Source organism: Suricata suricatta, chromosome 3 (genome assembly GCF_006229205.1).
Source record: "Suricata suricatta isolate VVHF042 chromosome 3, meerkat_22Aug2017_6uvM2_HiC, whole genome shotgun sequence".
NCBI lineage: Eukaryota > Metazoa > Chordata > Mammalia > Carnivora > Herpestidae > Suricata > Suricata suricatta.
In genome coordinates, this window is record NC_043702.1 from 119,593,196 (window position 1) to 119,613,991 (window position 20,796).

Here is a 20,796-nt window from a genome sequence, read left to right on the forward strand (position 1 = left end):
ATGCTCTGTGGCGAGTTGTTCGTTTAGCTTAAGAACAGTTTTACATGAATCCCTGGTGATTCTTCATTCTGTATGATTATCTGTGAAGCCATAAGAAAGGACCGATGATCCTACCTTCACATGTTGGTGGGGGACCTGTCCAATGTCCAGATGGAGTACAATCCAATATTTCTGGTCCAGATAAAGAGAATCCTTCATCACAGGTAAATTGGCATCTGGACTTATAACTGGAATCTCCAAGAGGCTGGACACAGGTCACTGTTCCATCCCGAGGGCTTAGCAGATGTGTGCAGGTAATGGCTGCCAAGAGCACATACAGGAGAGAAGGGATCATTTCAGAACATGGCAACCCGACATCAGTGTGTGCACGTGTGTGTGCATGTGCTCGCTGAATCCACAGGGGCAGCATTTGGTTAGAAACAATCGTTTGAATTTCATGCTGCTTCATCACCAGGTAGATGCCATGGATGTATAAAATAGCGACCAGCCGTTGACTGGCATCCTAGAACCTTCACCCACAAAGAGCTTGAGAGGTCATGTTAAAGCTGTTGGGTTTTTTAAAAATTTATTTATTTTGGAGAGAGAGGCCAAGTATAAGTGGGGGAGAGGCAGCGAGAGAGGGAGACACAGAATCTGAAGCAGGCTGGAGGCTCTGAGCTGTCAGCACAGAGCCCAACGCGGGGCTTGAACTCATGAACTGTGAGATCATGACCTGAGCCAGAGTCAGACACTTAAGTGACTGAGCCACCCAGGTGCCCCTTGAAGTCATTGTAAAAGGAACTGGTGCTTTGGAAAGATGGTGATGCAGGTCATTTCAGTTTTCCCTGCATATGAATGGAAGTGGCTATTTCCTTGACACCTTCAGAAAAATACCCAGTGACCTTGCCAGAAAACAATGACAAATGACTGGAAATAGGAAAACAAAGTAAAATGCTTTCTCCTCCCACAAAAGCTACTTTCCCCAACCAAGAAGTAGAAAGAATCTGGGTCTACACCCTGACTCTGTTACTTACTAGCAATGTGTATCTAAACTTTTCTGAACCTCAGTTTCTCCATCTATGAATACTCCTTGTCTTGTAGGGGTCCTCAGTTATAAAATAATAAGTTAATTAAATCATACATAAAAATTAAATTAAAAAATTTTTAAAAATCAGTGACATGTGGTAGGCACATAATGTAACTGGCCATCTGCAAACGCCCTTCTCACCAATGCCATCCTATGGGGACCAGCCCCAGTGACTCTACATGTTTCCCTACAAGAAAAGGTAAATCAGATCGCAGTTTATACACATAGAGTTTGAGGTTCCAGGGGATTTGCTTGAGTTTGGAAATCATGCTCTGTGACTTTAGGCAAGTCACTTAAACTCTCTGAGCCTCAATATCGTCACTTTTAAAATGTGGAGAATAGGGGCACCAGGATAGCTCAGTCGGTTGAGCATCTAATTCTTGATATAGGCTCGGGTCGTGATACTGCAGTCCCGGGACTGAACCCGGCATGTGGCTCTGCGCTAAGTGGCACCTCCTTGGGATTCTCTGTCTGCCCCTCCCCCACCCCTCTCTCTTTCTGTCTTTCTCTCTCAAAATAAACAAAATAAAATAAAATAAGATAATTCAAAAATAAAATGTGGAGAATAGCATTGCATAGCTTCCAAATTTTTTACAAGGTCAAAAGCAAAAACACTCTGTGTGTCAATATTCATAGCTATTGAGATGTCCCTCTGCCAACTAATGAAGCTATAAGACCCAGATTCAACATGGTGACACTTAGAAATGAAGACTAAGAGAATGCATGGTTTAGGGTATTTCTTCTTTGCTGTTTGGTTTGATTGAACCAGAGTCAGGGACAATAAGGCTGAACCTAGGGCCATTCTTCAGCCACTGACTTAAATTGCTTGAGGTTCCAAAAACATTTTTTATAACTTTCTCTTCCCTTCCCCTCCTCTCCTCCTCTCTCCAGGTACATTCCCCTCAGTCTGATCAAGTTTCCCCAAGAACTGGGCATTTTCTGCCACCTGAAACGTCTTTCTGTATTCAGTGTGTACGTGTGTGTGGTGGGGGAGGGAGAGGAGACAAGACGCCTAGAACGTGTAAGGACCAGAAGGGAGGGTCTCGGTGACATGGAACCCATTTCCAGCTTCTGTGGCCCCGCCTGCTGATAGCTGGGGTGCATATCAGAAGGCAACAGGGCGAAGGGGACATTGAAAAGGGAAACTGATAACGCTCTCTCAGAAGTCTTACAACAGCCAGTGGATTGCAAGCCTCGTGCTGCCTTCCTGCCCAGCCCACATTCGAGTATTTCACTTGAGGCTCACCAGGCAATAATAGGAGAAAGTTCAGTCAGAGTAAACAAAGAACCAAAAGCAGAAGGGAACTGGGAGGTCACAGGAAGCCGTGGTCACTGTCAACCTCGTTGCTGTGAAACACAGGCAGGACGGTGTGGGGCAATGAGCTGTAATTCTGATTCCTGGGATAGGATTCTATGGGAGAATTCTAATCACTGTGATAATGCTGCTCAGGGACTCCGAGTTCTGCCCCAAAGTTTCATGGACTTTGTAACATATCCAGGCTTCAATGTAGCCAGGATTAAAGCTGAGAAGGCGAGACCAGGAGCCTCACTCTGGTCTTTTCAGACCCTGTTGGAAGGTGTACCCAGTACCAGTGGCTTGCCTGCTGTCTGGTGCCTACAAACGCAGGACATCCAAGTCTGCTGAGTTCATTCATTCATTCATTCATTCATTCACTGTTAACCTATCTTAGCAGTGGTGTGTGTGTGTCTATGTGTGCATTTGTGTGTGACCTGAATAGCAAGTGGTTTCCTCTTCATTAAAAACACGTGTCTGCCTGTTTCGCTCAGATGTTGAAAGTCTGTACAAAGTGAAAGGCAAAGCCACGCATGCAGAATTACCTAGTATCGTACCTATTTGACTTTATTATTAAAATTGAATCTGCATCATAAAAATACTAATGGCTTAGAGGGAAAATTGAGTGGGGAACATTTTGGAAGAATTCACACAAGAATACCAACAATGCCCATTTCAGCCTGGGAGTATTGAAGAGGAATTTTTGGTGTGTGTTTATTTCTTGTTTTTCTGTAGCTTTTACAAATGAACACCTTGCTTCGTAAAAGCAATTGCCAGAAACCTGAAGAACTGGATGCATCGAGTGGGGAAAAAAATGAGGGGTATAAAAAGCCTAGGTGTCTGCTCTTCTCTTGCCAAACACAAATGACTAGAGCCAGTTCTATATCATAAAGTATTGACTGGCTACCCTAGCTTTCTTTTCAAGTGAGTACAATTTGGGTATACATGCTGAATAGGCATGTTTTCTCTCTGAGGAACCTGTAATCTCACATTTATAGAGTACTTTCTTCCTCTTTACATCACTCTTCACTTCATCCTGAGTTTATTTCACCATTCCTACACAGATCTTGGAGATATTTGCAGGACCTGTAAATGCTGCCTCTCCTAGGGCACTGTTATACCCAGAGCTTTACACTCCATGGTTCCTAGAAGCAAAGTGCTGGGTCAGCCTTGGTACAACCCTTCTGAAGCTGGTTTTTTTTTTTTTTTTCCTTCTGGCCTTCTTTCTAGGCACTGTTTTTAGCCACATGACAACAGATTTCCTGGTTCATGGTAGAAGACTCCAGGTCCTAGTAAAGGTGCTGGTAAAGAGTGCGCACGGGACATTCCTTATCTGATTACCAGACCCCTTGCCACTTGTGTTACCTGCCTAGCCCCTCATTTGGGGTCATCGGGTTTCAGGATGAAAGTGTTTCCTGATATTCCAGTCCATTTCAAGCTTTTGGCCCCTAGACAGTCACCACCACTAAAATATAGCCTTTTAAAATGCAGCCTACCGCTTATTTCCCAGATGCTGGAAAGACATCAGCTTACCCTGGCATTGTGGGGGAGGAGCGCTCCAGGTCCCGGTACCCAAGCAGCTCAGCACGCCTGCTCCCACCAGGAGTAAGCCCTCGCCGCAGGAGAAGCTGCAGGTGGATTGGTACCTAAAGGCTCCAAATGGATGGGAGCAGTTCACCTGGGCCTTGTCTGGAGCCGGAAGATCGTGGCACTGCAGTGCTGAGAGGCGAGGAAGTAAGGGAGTGAGGACAGGAGCACACAAGTTCTCATTCATTTTGACCCTTTAATCCCTTCTAGCGCCAAGAACAGGATTTCTGAACGGCGCATGTTTAAACTGGAGGATGAGAAAAGTGTCAATCACAATGGCACATGAAGGATTTTATAAAGAGAATTCTAAGGCATTAGAAGCATTTTGGCAATATGCATGAATAATATTTTAAATATCATGCTTTTGGACCCGCAGATCTATGCTAAGTATGTAATAGAAATGAACAGCAAAATATCAATCCAGAGGGGCACCTGGGGGCTCAGTTTGTTAAGCGTCCAACTTCGGCTCAGCTCATGATCTCGCGGTCTGTGAGTTCGATCGAGTCCTGCATCAGGCTCTCACTGTCAGCACAGACCCAGGGCAATTCACATAAATTGCCCCCAAATCCCAGTAAATAGCATGATGAAATGTCAATATTATACTTCTGGGACATGACTTCTGTGTGGGGTACCTCTAGTAAAAATAATAATCCTAATGACTTCCCTGTGTCTTTGTTCTCCTATAAGAGCAAAATATTGAAACATGAACTACTGGAAGAAGATCACTTCGTAAAATCAGATCACAGACCTATAGTTTATAAGGTAAATGTTATTATCATTTTACAAACATTTGTAAAACTCATAGCCGTTTTTTTTAAGTTTATTTATTTATTTTGAGAGAGAAAGAGAGAAAGCATGAGTTGGGTAGGGCAGAGAGAAAGGGAGAAGGAGAATCCCAAGCAGGCTCCTCACTGTCAGTGCACAGCACAGGACTCAAACTCACAAACCATGAGATTATGACCTGAGCCAAAATGAAGAATTAGACACATAACCAATTGACCCACTCAGGAACGCCAAACTCATAGCAATTTTAAGCTTGCTTTTTACACACATTAATTCACAACCACTGATGAGGCACATAGATATCGCAGATAATAATACTCCCATTTTATGGAAGACATTGAACTTCTGAGAGGCCAAAAGCTTGTTGCCAGGAAATGACAGAACTAGACTAAATGCCTTGCCCATTGCCCTTCTGCGTTGTTCTTCATGCATCATTCCTTCCTCTGAACCCCTGTCTTCTTCATGCCAGCCTACTCAGGGGGTTTCAATCAGTGAAACATTCACCTTGAGTTCCAATATGCTGTAATGAACACATGCTCTGCTCACCATTTCATCCCTAGGGCCAGCACAAAGGGCCGAGCACTAGCAGTTCTTAGTGAATGTCTGATGAATACATCAATGACTGCTCACTGCATAATAAACTGAGAGACACAGAAGGAATGTTCTGATGTCACAGTACCTTCACAGACGGGGGCTGGCGCTGTCCACTGTCCCAGGTCAGTACACTGGACCATGTCAGCTCCCTTCAGCCTGAAGCCCTCAGCACACCGGAAGCTACAGCTGGTGTTGTACTGAGGCGCTCTCGAGGATGCGGAGCAATCCATGCTTCCATGAACGGGACTCCCCAGTGGCTCACAGGCAATGGCTAAGGGGAGAAAATCGTCATCTGAAACTGGGTCATGGAAGGGCTCAGTTCTTTCTCAGAAGAGCCTCTCAAGAGATGTGTCTTTCCTGCCCATATTACCAGTATGTTCAGAACCCTGAATCCTCCCTTTTCAAAAAGTGAAACCTCCTGGAACACCTTCCTGTGCCCTCTCTGTCTGGATCACTGCCCTTTGATCTCAGGTTAGAGTTCACTGTCCCTAGGAAGCCTTCCCTGCTCCCCCACCAACTCTGGGGTAAGGACTCCCCTAGCGTGCTCCCCACAGCCCCTGTGCTGTGCAGAGACAACTGTGGTGCTGCCCTTGGACCACAGTCTCCTTGAGGCTGGGCTCAGTCATTCCTAGTCGTATCCCAAAGCCTGGCTGTGTTTGGTACATCGAAGGTACTCTTTAAATATTTACTGATGATATTTGCAGAACTGGATCAGGCAGGAGTAGAAAAGAAAAGGCTGGATTTTTAAGGAAAAAGCTGAAATAACATAGCTTATTGTTGACATCCTATTAGCTAGGTTTATAAAATGATCCTGAGTGGGTCATATCTCTGAAACACAGGATGTCAGCCTCATCAGACTTCAGTTGCCAAGGGAGTGCAGTCCAAGGACAGTTCCTGCACAGAATTGAGCCCTGAGGGGCCTTAGCTCTAATACAGACCAGTTTCCTCATGCACTTCCTTGATAAAGCATCTCATCTCCAGGCTATTCCTGGGTTTTTTCAGAGTGTGAGACCACCATCACACTGTAGGCTTAGACTTCTGGTTTTTACAGAATTGGAGCATCAAAGAACCAAAGATTCTCTAGCACTTTTCTCTTACTTTACAGATGAGAAAAGGGAGGTTCCGAAATGAGTTACTTCCCTGACATCTTGTATCTGGACAGTAGCAGAGCTGGGCTTGTGATCTCGGTCTCCTGGGTGCTCACTAATCCAATCTTCAATTTCCAACTCCTGCCTTAGGAGTTGAGGGTAGGAGGCAAGCACACAGAATTCAGCTTTGTGCGGTTGTGTAACTGTCTATGGTTTATCACGGCCTCTGTCGATGCAGTGTGCCTCGCTCCTTTGTCAAAGTCACCTCCAAATGCTACAGTGGGGAATCCCCCTCTTTGACTGTTCTGGCTTCCTCTCAAGTAGAGGACGTTGTCCCACAACTTGTATGCCCGTGAGGCAGGAGGGGAAAAAATGAGGCAGAAATGAAGGTTGATTGAATGCCCAGTCTAATGCTAGCTATTTTACACATACTATTTAACCGTGTTATTTTTACATAATTCTGTCTCTCAAAGCTCATTTCGTGGATGAGAAAACCATGCCTCCTAGAAGTTGAATAACCTGTTCCAATGTCAGAACCTGGGGGAGGCTACCCTGAGCCTTTCCTCTGCACCATGACCCCTTTCTGGTTGGAAGAGGGCTACTAAAGGAAAATCCTACCCTCACAGGCTGGCAAGGGTGAAGTCCACTGGCCAGAGTTAATGCAGCGGAGCGTGGCCCAGCCTCTCACTTGATAGCCAGGTTCACACTCAAATTTGCAACTGGAGCCATATGCAAAGGCAGCGAGGGGATCAATACAGTCCATGGTTCCTTTGTCAGGGGCTTCCAGGAGTGGACACTGCACAACTAGAGAGAACAACCAAGGAGAGAGGGAAAGATACTAAGGAAGGAGAAAAACCAGGCCCACAGCTGGAAGGCAATGACAAAACTACCTCCAGGAAATCTAGGTGGAGCTAGGAATCTATAAGGGTCAAGATGATGTTTTGTCCAGACTTGGAGGACCCATCCACAAGGTGACCTTAATCTTTAAAAAAAAAGACTCCTCCAAGTTTTTTCTAATATCTTCTATTTCCTTTATCTCTATAAACCTGTCCTGGTAGGTCTTCTAGTATTTGTAAGATACTAGAAGAATGTAGACGCCATCTTTTCCTTATTGTGTGAAATTTATGAATGGGGCCATTCTGAAACTGCTTGAGGGCTCTGAGTTTGGGACAAGAGAGGACTTTTTAAGTTTGTTTGTAGTAAATCAGCTTCTTGATTTTTCTGGAGCCTGACCCTCTTTTCCTATCCCAACATACTGACTGGCAGATGGAAAGGGGAGTCAAGTTGTGGCAATTTAGGCCAACTTCTCCAAAGCTGGCCACTGTCCTCCATACTCACAGCAAGAACTGATGCAGTGGACATTACACAACCCAACCACCGGAAACTCACCTTCACATACTGGGGGTGAGGCTGTCCACACTCCCGAGGCTGTGCACTGCACCACCTCTGGCCCAACTAATGCAAATCCCTCTTCACAAGTGAAGCGGCAGCTGGACTGGTATTGGAATGCTTCTACAGAGGGAGGACACGTCATGCTTCCTTGCTCAGGAGTCTTGAGGGGTGGGCACTGGGCAGCTACAAACAACCACAAAGCAATGGTGTGAGCCCTTGGGTGATGCCCAGCACCTGTGAAACCTTAGGATGCTCCAGCAGCCACCTGCACCTTCCCTAAGTGATGGGCAAGGTGCTACACTTGGTCGGTTGAATGGTACTTTCAGTAGACATTTGGAAAGATCCAAACATCCTCATTTTTCATTTACTTTTAAAGAAGCAAGGTAAAATTACCAAATTAATAATACTCAACCCCTAAGTCCTCATTATTATATTCTGTTTACTTTGCTATGGGAGATGCAGTTGTGATGCTTTTGCCTGAGAATCAAGAATTAAGCTGTCACCTCACTCTATAGAATACAAAACGTCATGAAAATAAAAATCAATGTTACTTTCATTGATGGGTAGTAGTAAAAATCAGGATTCCCCATCGAATGTAGATGCCCATATTTCTCATGTTTTTTTTCTTTTTTTGAGAGAGAGAGAGAGAGAGAGAGAGAGAGAGAGAGAGAGGAGAGTGAGCGCCAGGGAGGGGCAGAGAGGGAGATACAAAATCCAAAGCAGGCTCCAGGCTCTGAGCTGTGAGCACAGAGCCAGACGCAGGGCTCAAACCCATGAAGCATGAGATCACGACGTGAGCTGAAGTCAGACACTTAACTGACCGAGCCACCCAGGCACCCCAATCTCTCATGGTTTTATAATGGACAAAGGTTATTTTCCTGTTCTGAAATTCTGGTTGTCATTAATGATGGAGAAATTAGGGTCCACATACCTATACATTGCGGTGGCTTATTTGTCCATGTTCCAGAAGCCAAACATTCCACTTTGCTGGGTCCATTCAATTCGTACCCTTCAGGGCAGTGGAAGCTGCACTCTGAATTGAAGGAGAAGTTCCCGAGAGGGTGGCTACAGTTCATGAGCACATGTTGAGGGAGATCAAATTCTCCACACTCTCTGACTGTGGGGACAAAATGTTGATTTTTTTCACTGCAGGTTTAAAGACAACATCAGGTTCGCTGGACGTTGGAACTATTTGTATAACCCTCTTGACCCTCCTAGTCTTTCTGGGCTTCTAACCCAACCTGGTCATCTTTACCTGGCTCCTTTGTATTGCCTACATCTTGGGGTATAATCAATCTTTCACTGGTTTTTATTTCAAACAAGCAAAATTAGCCTTTGTTTCACTTTTTTTATGTTTCACTTTTTACCGTTTAAGATCTTATGAACAAATGTTCTAAGAATACAATGCTTTACCCAGAGTCTGTGCCCTGGGACAATTTGAGTGGGGCCCACTGACCGACCCTAGAGAAGACCAGGACGAGCCTTTACTCCCTGGAGAGTCTCCAACATGATCTGCTTCCTGGACCACCTCCAGCACAAGACCAATGGCCACAATAATATCAACAAAATAGTGGCCTCACCATATTCACATTCGGGTCCATAGAATCCGGGGAAGCAGGAGCAGGTGTAGTTCCCGATGGTCTCAATGCACTCTCCTTGTTTGCTACAGGACATGTCCTGGCAGGATGCTGTGTGGATGCAAAAGAGTCAGAATCCTGGCATTCCCAGGAGGGGTCAAGAAAAGCTAGATTCTTGTCCAAGCCACAGACTCAGCCCTTCTCAGGTAAGACTGAGTTAACCAAGCAACATAAAACTACGGTGTCCTCTGGAGCACCAGCCTGTCCCCTGTGAAGGGCAGTGTAGGAGCCCACCAAAGCATTTCATGGCTTCCATTTTAAGCTGAGTTCAGCATTGCCTCAGGAGGGATTGCTTTGTGTAGCAGAGAGAGACGTAGACCCACTGATAGAGGTGCAGACAGAGAAACTCCTCTATGTACAAAATAGCTTGTGGCTTTTTAACCAAGAATATTCATAGAGTTGTATTATTACTGAAGCCCCTATGATGGGTATTACAACACAAAGGCTGGGAATCAGATTTGGGGGGGAGGGGTCACACCTATGTGATTGGAGCTCTGGCTCTCTACTACCTATTATTACAGGACCTCAAGCAAGTGACTTCTCTGAGGCCAGCCTGCCCATTGTTAGGGCCAAAGCACTTCTACCTTTTGTTCATTTCAAATCTGTGCCCAATACAACACGGTGGAGGAGCAGAGGAACCACGTGAGATGCTTAAGTCCTCCTTGAGGTACAGGACAAACAATCTCACGAAGAGATGTTTCATGTGCCTAAATAAGCCAGGCTTAGGTAGTGCAGAGTATGACTGACCAGCCACACCCTTCTCAGTAAGTCTGAACGGAGAAGGGCTGAGGTTTCCTTCCTACAAGAGACTCTGTGGGTGTATGCCTTACACACCTGATGGAGGGTTCTGAGAATGTTGTTACTGATGAGGTCAGAGCGGGGGACAAGGCCTGTGGCTATATTTTCTGGTGGTGTTTCCTCTGCACACACTGGTCCACTTTGGGGTAGATTACAAGAGGGAATTCATATGTCACACAGAGCGTTGTGCTAGATGATGTCTACCTGTGTTCCCTCTCGACTCTGAGATGCTAGAATTCTATAGGTCGTGCAGGTTCTAATGAAGGGCATTCCCGAGGCAGCAAGCAAGTTTGGTGAAGCTACCTGGAGGCACTGGGAAGGGTTCTGAGTAAAGGGAAGAGGCAGGAGGAGCAGCAGCCGATAGATAGAGATTTAGTCCACATTTTCCATCATATTCACCTTGACCCCACTGATGTCTTATAGCAGCAACACGTGTCTGTCCTGTGCTTCAGAGCATACAAATTTTGCTCCGATCATGGCTTCCTCAGGGTCTCAGAATGTTAGAAATGAAAAAACAGCCAGTGATCTGTATTCTACTCCACTTCACAGTTTTAGGCAGGTTAGTAACTTGTTTGTACTTTTGGATGTCCAGGAAAGAACATCACGATGATTCACTGAATAAATCTTTTTTTACTAGGCTGTTCTGAGATCTAACAAATCCTGAGCTTTAGAGAATTGTACCAACTTAATGTCTTGTTGCAGTATATGCACCTGTTTCTCATTTATCTCCTGCAGAGAGTTGACGGTTTCCTACATTCTGGTCTTGGCTGGCAAAATGTCACTCAGTGATAGTGGCTGCCTAGAGTATTACATTGGTGGATATGGAAACCAGCTGTGTTCTGGTGAAATTGCAACAATTAGTGATGTCTGCCATTGTTGCAGTTTAGAGGTGTGGCAGCATTCATGCCAATAGCCTTCGATCTCTTTTCTTCCTTGTAATTTTTTTGCAAGCTTTACTGGGGAAGACTGTCTTGCAGATATCAATGTTGAAGGTTGAGCAGGGAGGGGAAGTAGTGGCATACCGGAACATCTAGTGGTAACCACTAGACATAATCTTACACGGACAGTTCCAGGGAGGCATAGCCCAGAAAGAGCAGGGAGCTCACTGGGAGGGCCACAGGATGAGCTAATATTCTCACAACGTCCATCCTGGCCTATGGAGCACAGGTCATAATTTATTTAAATTAATAAATATGTTTAACAAATATAATAAATTGTTCATTTGTTTATAAATTATTTATAAAATTAGACTACATAACATTGTGCTTATGGATATGTTTTCCCTCAGTGAGGAGGCTTGAGTGACGAGAAAGAGAGAGGAAGTAGAGGGAGAGTGGAGGAAGTATTTATAATTTAAAGAATTTAGACCATGTATAGCAGAGTGTGGCATCTATATGCTGATTTACTAAAGGAGAAACTTCAGAGTACTCAGGACTGCCTTGGCCAGCACTGTCAAGTCTCTCTCTAGCCACAGTGTTCATGTGCTCCAGGGGTCAGGAGAAGCCACATCAGAACAATGCAACCAGTTCTGGCGTAGGCGCATGACTCAGGAGGACCACGATTCCACGGGTGTCTGCTTAACTCAGGAACTGTTTACTTTGTTGAGAAGCAAATATACTCAAAGGATCTCTTCACCTTCAGTTTCCCCTTTCCTTCCCTCACACCGCTGCCCCTGACCCGTACACCTGAATACTTGTGTCTGTTGAAGGGTATCTGTAAGCATTTGTGACTCTTGGCCATGTTTTCATGTTGTTTCATGAGAATGTGGAGCAGAGAGTAGGGTAGCATATTTGGCTAAAAAACACCAACTTTAGAGTCATGAGTTTGAAACCAACTCTACCATCAAGTAGCTTAGAATCTTGAGCAAATTCCTTCCTAGTCTGAACCTTTCTCTCATCAGTGAAATGAGAGGACCTGATTGATAAGATTCTCATGAGGACTAAATAAAACTCATATGAAACAAGCTTATGGCCTATGAACTAATAACAATGCCTGGAACATAGTGATATGCAATAGCTATTAGTTACAGCTATGTCTCCTGGGGGTGGGGCCAAGTTACCTTTCAACATATACTGTCTCTTATATGAGGGAATCGTGGTGCAAAAAAGCTCTGGACATAAATTTTAGGAGACTAGAACCTCCTTAGCATCTATTCCATCAGTTACACCCTGAGGAAGGTGGATCCAATGATTGTAAAATGTCCTTCTAGTTTCAGAAAAATCCAGTTTTCTCTAATCCTGATCTTATATTCTTCAAGGTGCTCCATAATGCTGCTTGACTATAGCTTATTCTTTCTATTACTTTAAAACATTAAGTTTATCTTTTATTTTGAGAGAGAGAGAGAGCGAGCGCCTGATGCAGAGCTCAAACTCATGAACCATGAGATCATGACCTGTGCAGAAATCAAGATGCTTACCCCACTGGGACACCTGGGCACCCCAACTGTCATTTATTCTTTGTTTTCATATACCTGACTTTGTGACTCAATGTTATTGACTCAGTGGCTATATTAGAGAACCAGGGAAAGCATTTTTTGAAACAGACAAACTTCAGAGTAGAGAAGCTCCTACCTGTATAGCATAGTGCCCGCTTCTTTTTCCAACAAGGTTCATCATTCCACTTGCCAGGGGCCGACTCACTCTTGATGTAGATCTCCACACAGTCCTGGTTGTTCCTCTTGTTGTTGGGCTCGTTGTCAGCCCAGTTCTCAGCCTCTTTGGTGAGGGTCTTTTTGGTTCCCACCCAGGTCCATTTATCATTGATCTTTCGGATCCCAATCCAGTAGTAAGAGTTGAAGTAAGGCATGACATCATTGAGGTAAGCAATTTCATTTTTATTCTGGATGGCCACTAAATCTGTGTAGTGCTTCTGGCAGAATATCCGGGAATAATTCCATGAATATGCTTTGACGCTGTAATTATAGGTCCATGCTGCCACTTCTTTCTGCTTTATTAGTTCTGAGTAAAGGAGAGTGAGTGCCAGGTTAGCATCCTTAACGAGTCTGTGAGCATAAATACACTTCTGTGTAGTCAGATGGGTTTCTGACTAGAAGACAAATACCTAAAACATGACTATATTATATCTAATCTAGTTGTCTTAAGGAGGAAGAGTAGTTTCCATCTTTTGCCTAAAAAATATATGTGTGAACTCAGAATAAGAAAATGTACTATTCTGAGGACCCTTGGTGTTAAAGAATTGGAATTGTAAGGTAACAGAGTTGGAAAGGACCTTATGAGGCATCTAATCTTGTCCTTTAAGAAATGGAAGAGACATATTGAATAATTTACCTGGCTTAAAGGATACACAGAATGTCTTAGTAGCTGCCGCATATCTACAGGTTCTACCTCTTCACATGGGAAATAGGATGCTTTATAATCCAGAGCTTATCTGCTGGGCCAGACTCAGCAGCCACCATATTTACCTTCTTAGCAAAACAGAACTCCCACTTTTGTGCCTTTGCACATGCTCTCCCTATGCTGGCTGCTCTCATCACTTATGCCTGGTCAACCTTTCCTCTCCCCACTTTCTGTGACTTCCCAACATAGGCTTTGTGCTCCTTCCTCCAGGCTTCCACTGCACCTCATCTCTGCCCCCCACCTCCCTTATTGCCCACTGGGCATTGGAACATCTCTTTATATGACATGGTCCACACACCTGCTAGATTGTGAATCCTGCTAGTGGTCTGTTTTTACCTCTGGGTCCTTAACATCTGGCACAGGTGTTCAGTAAATACTTGTTGAGTGAAACACAACATGTTTGTGGCAGAGGCAGGTTACAAATCAGATTTCCTGATCTGCAATCTTACGCTCATTCCACTGCTCTTGGCTATTTCTCTTTGATAAGTTACACTACATCCTCCATCTCTCTTGTTAAAATAGGGCTTAAAACAAGCCTTTTGAAGAAATGTCTGTGAAACTAAACAGAAATAAAGTATGTGGCCTCTAAAAGTGTAAGGGGCACTTGGATGAAAGATATTGTTATTGTAGCCAGTGGGAGCTCACCCAGGCCAGAAGAGGCCAGATCCCACATGAAGAGGTGTACGATGTAAGCAATCAGGCCTGGAAGTGGTTCTTTTTCCTGTTTATAGAGTCTTGTTCCTATTCAGCCCTGTTCTCTGCTGCCCGCATGACAGTCATTTATGTTCGTCTCTCCCCCACTAACACCTCTACTGCATTGTTTTGCCTGAAGACTATTTTGGCATCACCAGGGCTGTATCATTGACTTTCATGGACTTCAGGAAGTTTTTCCTTTAGAAGCTCCTGCCTCCATAATAAAACATTAAAAACTGTATTTTATAATTGGACTTGTAGAAAGACATATATATCAATACTGTATACTAAGACATTTTTACGGGTCCCTAGCAGTACTGCGGGCCCGTGCCTGCTGTGTGCCTCATGGATGACTGATGCAGGATATGTCTGCTTTGGTTTGTCCCAGAGCCTTTCCACCAACGTGATGGTGTTGGGTGCATTTTTCTTCAAGGCATCTGGGCGGGAACAGTTTTCCCATTGCTCATAACAACTAGTTAGAATCCTTAGCCTCTCCTTAACTTCTCCTAATTACTCAGGCCCAGATGAAGGGTTAACATCAAGTTTACCAAAGATTAGGGCACTGAAGAAAAGGAGTTGGGCAATTCTGAAGATCACTGTCTGAAATCTCCAGTTCCAGATGACTTGTAGGCAGCTGGCCTGAAACAAGAAAAGAAAATTTCCTTTTAGTATCCATGTGAAATCAGTGTGGCCCACACAATCCCTGTTAACAATCATTATATTGAGTTCTAATCCTTGTTTCCATCAGGGTGGAGTTCAAGCACTCTGCTTCCTTCCTGTTTCTCGCTGCTCTGCGCCGAGTCCTGCTCTGCACCAAGGATAGCGGTTGCTTCTTTCATTTAATAAATATTTACCAAATAATTACTTTGTACAACTAAGATATTTCATTTATAAAACATTTTACAATCTTCATGTAAGAAAAGTGTTGTCATTATCATTATGCAATGATCTCCCTTTAAGAACTAGTGTGCCTTACTCCAAAACAGTAGAAGTTGCATGCAATCTCCCTGATCTATCTGCGCAGAAAATGTCTGACCTACACTTTGATGCACAGGGCATTGACAAATTGTGCTGTCCTATGCTATCTGCTCTGTATTGTCGATCTATGTCTTGTCTTCTTGCTTTACACTTTCAGTCGGTGTTAACAGTACTATTCAATACTTAATACATACATATATGTATATTTATTAATATTTATAATAAACCTATTCCTTTTGGTTCAATAGCAAGTACCATATCTAATGGGCTCCCTTCTGTTGGGACTTCATGAACTCTGTTAACATTTTAAAAATGTTTTTAGACAAATAAGTTCTGGGAATGCTCACCTTAGCCAATTCTCCCATGCTGCACATGAAAGTGCTGAATGTTGGTGAGTCTAAAATCACATATGCGTTCAAAGAAAATTGGACCTTTTAAAGTTTGATTTATTATTATCTTTTTTGTAAAAGAACTGAGATTTAGTGATCAAGAAAAGATTTGAAGCTTAAAATTGTATTAGGCAAAAATTCTGTAGAGGAGGAGAAATAGAAATAGGAATTAAAGGAGAAAAGATGAGTAATATAAAATTTCCTATTATTAGGAGCTTGCTTATATATTTTTTAAGTGATGAGGGTTATCAGATCACTACAGTATTTACAGTATCTGGAATAGAAGATGTGATGGGATATTTATTTATTGTCAAAGGCTAATCTTTACAACATGTTGGAAATCCAATCTTTTATTAGTTTTAAAACTGATGATGAAAAATATTAGCTTTCCACTTAGACAGGTGTTAGAGGTTACACAATTTTCCAGAATTCTCTCAGAGACACAAGGAACAAAAGTATTGCTGCTAAAGAACACAATAGTGTAGGCTGCATGAAGAGGACCCCAAGATTTACCTTTGACCCTGCACTCTTCTCCAGTAGACTGGAGAAGTAGAGTGTTTTCAATCTAACAGTTGTCTCCCTCTGCCCTTTGGAACTGGTTTTCTCTCTCGCAGAGCATTTCTAGGGGTTTCTCTGGCTTTGGGGGCAAGCTCAAGGGAGTGTGTGGAGAGGCTGAGCAGGGAGGCTCCTGCTTCCCTATCAGTGCCCAGCTCCAGCCGCTGTCCCAAAAGAGCTGTTTCATGTTGTAACTTGTTTGTTTAAACGTTGTAGTGTGGTTTGGTTTAAACAGAATTGAGAGCGCGCACGCAAGAGAGATGGGTTTAAACATTTCAATGTTTTAGAGGACTTAGTAGATGCTTCTGATCAAGCACAACATGTAAGGAAGGGAAATACATTGTGCATCTCCTACTTGAATCTGATCATTATTTTTTTCTTTTAAAGCAAATCACTGAATACTACAAATGACCCCTCATAGATTATTTGAGAGCTGTAGGAGACCATAAAGATTAATGCCAGCTCAGTTAAGCATTTCTCCAGCAGATCTTTTGGACCATGAATACTTGAGATGAGATTCAGTGAGTTCAGATGATTTCCTCAAGCTTGCTCACCTGAATGGATGTTGGGTTAATATAGTGATTATCCTCGCAGGACTTTTGAACTCCTTTGAAAGTCTGATAAAAGCAATAGTCAGGATTCTTTAAAAAATGCACAATTGCAAGGTTTTTAGACAGTTTCAGAAGATTCATAGATCCACTAAGTCGGTCCATGTTTAACGGACCACAAATTCAAATCTCTGTTAACTATAAGGCAGTACCTTGGCTCATGGGCAACTGACAAGGGTTTTATGTGTGGACATAGAGAATGGATGATGCCTTTGAGTGGTCATTATCCTCTGAAACTTCCTCGGGATGGGCAGGCCTTCTCATACCTGCTCCTGTTGTATAGTGTTGTGTTCAGACCTAAGATCCTAGAGAGTTAAGGCCTGTGTCCTAGTGTTAGTAAGTCAGTTAAGCATTGAGAAGAGGAAATGACTCTAAGAGAAATGGCTACATGCTCTGATAATTTTTAATGTTCTCTGGCAGCCCACCTCAAGCTGGAATCTCTGAGAAACAGTCTGAGACTGGGTCATTAGAAAAACATCCTGTTTCCGTGTAAACCTTCATTAAAGCTGCTTCGCACCATGATCATCATTAATTTTACTTTTCCTAGGAACTAAAAGTATGGGGTGAAGAGAGGGACAGGGAGAAAGTGGAAAGAGAAAGTGTTTACCCTTGCCCTCACTTGGTTTAGGCAGAGGTACTGGATGCCAGCACAAGTCCCATAGCTGTCAGCATTGCGAGTGGTGCACCAAGTTGGCAGAGATGATACCACGGAAAGGGATTCTGTTCTCCTGTCTACATTGTAGACCACAGCTTTGTACTGTTAGAGGCAGAATGGACACTGTCCCTCCCTGAACCCTTTGCTTTCTGCCCTATACTATCTGATTTCTCTCCTTCCTCTATTGTTCAGCTTCCTTAACTTCCTTTCTTATCTTTACTCTTGAGTCTCCTCCAACCTCCAGACTGCGAAATGGCTCTTGCTAACTTCATCACTGAAATCCTAATTACCAAACCCAGTGAATATAGTCCCTTCTTATCTTCCTTGACCTTTCTGCAGCAGTAAATACTACTGAGTAGTTCCTTTTGCTTACAATGCTTCTGTGGCTTCTTCTCTTAATTCTTATGTATTGAGCAATTTTGATGAGTCTTCCTCTGAATCTACCCAACCCTCTTCTGGCACTTGTAGAGATAGAGACTCTCCTGGGTTCTGGCCTCCATGACCCTATTCTCTTATCACTCATCTGCTGTCCTGAGGTTTTCTTTTGGTCATCTGTTTGCCAATGGCCCCAAGGCAGCATCTCCATCCCTGACTTCCCTCTGGAGCATAATGTCTGCAATGCAAGTGCAAAGCAAACAAATGATCGCACGGTTGGAGGATGCTGCTGACAGAGGCCTCTCAATGGCAAGGGCTATGACTTAGGTCTGAATCTCAGTTATAGTAGAGAGCAGGTGCTTAATGCTTAATAAATATTTTACAAATGAATGAACAAATAAATTAAAGAACAATGGCAGAAAATGACTGCAAGTAAGATAGAAGGCTGTGCTGAGTAGGAAAATGCTGGAAACTATATGATCATTATAACCAAGTATTTAAAGGCAACAGCAATAGTTGTATCAAATTTAAGAGTATACTATTAGGCAGAAGAGCATAGGAAACCTGTGCAAAAAAATGATCTTGGTACTTTGTCTCATTCTATTTGGGTGTGAGAGAAGCAAGAGGTGTGATGGCTCACATCCCATGTGAGGGAAAAAAATTAGTAGAACTCACTCTCTTAATGTCATGTGGGAGGGATAGAAGGATGTGTGAAGTGCAGGAATCAAGGATTGTTAACATAGGTGGTGTGTTTCAAGAAAGCCGATAAGAATATCATATAGCAGCAGCTCTTAGAAGTTGGGGATGAGAAAGCAAATTTCTCTCCTTTGTCCAAATCTTTCATATGAACCTGTCATCAAATCCCATTCACTTTACCTTCTGACCAGATACCCAGTCATTCTCCAAATTTCCGCTTACTGCTACAGAACTAGTGCACACATCATTCTTTCCTTCCCAGACATCTTCTAACTGGTCTGTTATCCTCAAGTTACCCATTTTCTCTTCTTTCTCTATAATGAAGTCATACTGATATTCCTAACACAAAAACCTGACCACATCACTTCACTACCTAAAATCCACCTGCTGTTCCTACTCCTTGAGCAATATGTATAAACTCTGCAAGATGACACATGTAAGACCCTTCAAAACGCGGGCTCTATTTGTCTAGTCTCATCTCCTGCCATTAAGTTTCAATTTATTTGCATCTCCACCAACCCCAATTCTACAATGCATTTGCAGCAAAACATCTTGTAGTTTCCAGAAGGCACTACATGTGCCCAATGTTCTTCTTATTGCCCAGAACACTCTCTCCTTCTATGTGTGCCCAGCTCTATAAATCCAAAAATCTTCTCCCAACAGGAGCCTTCTCTACAATTGATCCTTCCCTGCCTGTCACCAGGAGAGGCACTTCCTGTTAGTCCCTGTTTTTTCCAGTTGCCTATTTCAATAACTACTTATTTAGCAAGTGCCTACAATGTGTCAGATTCTCTTCTAGGCACTGGCATTAAGATGGTAAAAACAGACATCATTTCTGTCCTATGGAGTATATGATCTATTGAGGAAGACAGATAATGAAACACCATACATGGCAGTTCATAACAAGTAAACATGAAAACTGGAAGCTAGTGAGAAGTAAGGGGAATTAAGGTGAGGCTATGTGATAGAGGGACTGGCGGTTACCTTAGGCAGGGAGGTCAGGGAAGACCTCTCCCAGGAGATGATGTTGGAACTGAGAGCAGAATGGCCAGAAGAAGCCATCAAGGGAGAAGCAAGAGGAAGAGCATTGAAGATAGGAGGAAAAGCTAATGTGAAGGCTTTGGATGGCAGCAAAGTGTGGAGTGTTCAAATAACATGAAGCCATCAGTGTGGCTGGAATGGAATGAGCAATGGCAAGAAGAGCATGAGATGAAGCTGGTGATAGATCACTCTGGGCTCTGGGAACTAAAACTAGGAGATGAGATTTGGTTCTAAATGCAAAGAGGAGTCAGAGGCTGGGGATGTGTGGATTTTAAGAGAGGCAATGATGTGGTCAGATTGGTGTCAAGAACTGGGAGGTCCTAGAGGTTAATTGAAAAGGTAGGTTGTGGCCAGATCTTCTGGGTTTAACATAAATGTTTGCAGAAGGGATCCAACCATCAGGGCTCTGAGCAGATGAACCTAATAACGGTGGTTTTGAAGACTTAGCAGTAGAGAGGCTGAGCTGTGGAATGAGGAGACTACTGTACTAGACCCTGTGGGACTGACTTGGGCTAGGGTCAATGGGAATGCAAAGTGGGGAGGTAGATGTGAGGGTCACTGAGGAGGCAGAACTACAGAAGTCGCTGGTAGCAGAGTTTAGGTTTCATAAGGCATTACAACTGACATAATACTTCCCTTAAGTTTCTGGGTGGTAGTGGTGGCGGCGTAGCACAGATATTGGTAACCCCAGCTTAAAGGTAGACCATGAAATACAGTGGAAAAAAGGAGATCTCCACGCCAACAGCAAATCAGAAATAAAGACAGGAATAAGCCCAGGACATTAACACTAAGAATCAAAGCACACGTTTAAATTAGACTACCAATCACCATTATTTTACGTTAAAACACTAGCATTAAAAATAAAGCAGCATACCTAAATTGTAAAAGTCCATTGCAACATCGCTGAGCTATATCTCTACAAATATAAAAGAATCATTTTGTATTTGACTTTATAAAATTTCTGTTTGCTTTTCAATCAGAGAAGTGAGACATCTAGAAGACAATGTAATAAATGCCATTCATGAAACCACCATAGCCTACTTTCTAGGATTAGGTCCAGGATCTTTTTCTCAGTATTGCCCATTATGTGGCAGGTCATTTTGACTTTTGAGGATTTGATTAATAAGCCTCCACTTATAGAATTCTGAAGCTACATATTCTAAGAGCCAGTGGTCAGCCCAGGAAAGTGTGAACCATGTAGTTACATTTTG

At 43.3% G+C, this 20,796-nt stretch overlaps 1 protein-coding gene across 1 annotated transcript in view; it reads right to left on the bottom strand.

The window, feature by feature from the left end:
* SELP (selectin P) overlaps nucleotides 1–20,796 on the bottom strand; it is a 38,530-nt gene that overhangs the window by 14,616 nt on the left and 3,118 nt on the right. Inside the window, exons 3-13 of the mRNA XM_029933350.1 lie at nucleotides 18,725–18,883; nucleotides 16,765–16,851; nucleotides 14,837–14,927; nucleotides 12,810–13,196; nucleotides 9,385–9,492; nucleotides 8,736–8,921; nucleotides 7,802–7,987; nucleotides 7,031–7,216; nucleotides 5,410–5,595; nucleotides 3,894–4,079; nucleotides 115–300 (exon numbers count right to left, since the gene is read on the bottom strand). Of these exons, the coding sequence (XP_029789210.1) occupies nucleotides 115–300; nucleotides 3,894–4,079; nucleotides 5,410–5,595; nucleotides 7,031–7,216; nucleotides 7,802–7,987; nucleotides 8,736–8,921; nucleotides 9,385–9,492; nucleotides 12,810–13,196; nucleotides 14,837–14,927; nucleotides 16,765–16,851; nucleotides 18,725–18,883 (1,948 nt within the window). The remainder of the gene's footprint in view (nucleotides 1–114; nucleotides 301–3,893; nucleotides 4,080–5,409; nucleotides 5,596–7,030; nucleotides 7,217–7,801; nucleotides 7,988–8,735; nucleotides 8,922–9,384; nucleotides 9,493–12,809; nucleotides 13,197–14,836; nucleotides 14,928–16,764; nucleotides 16,852–18,724; nucleotides 18,884–20,796) is intronic.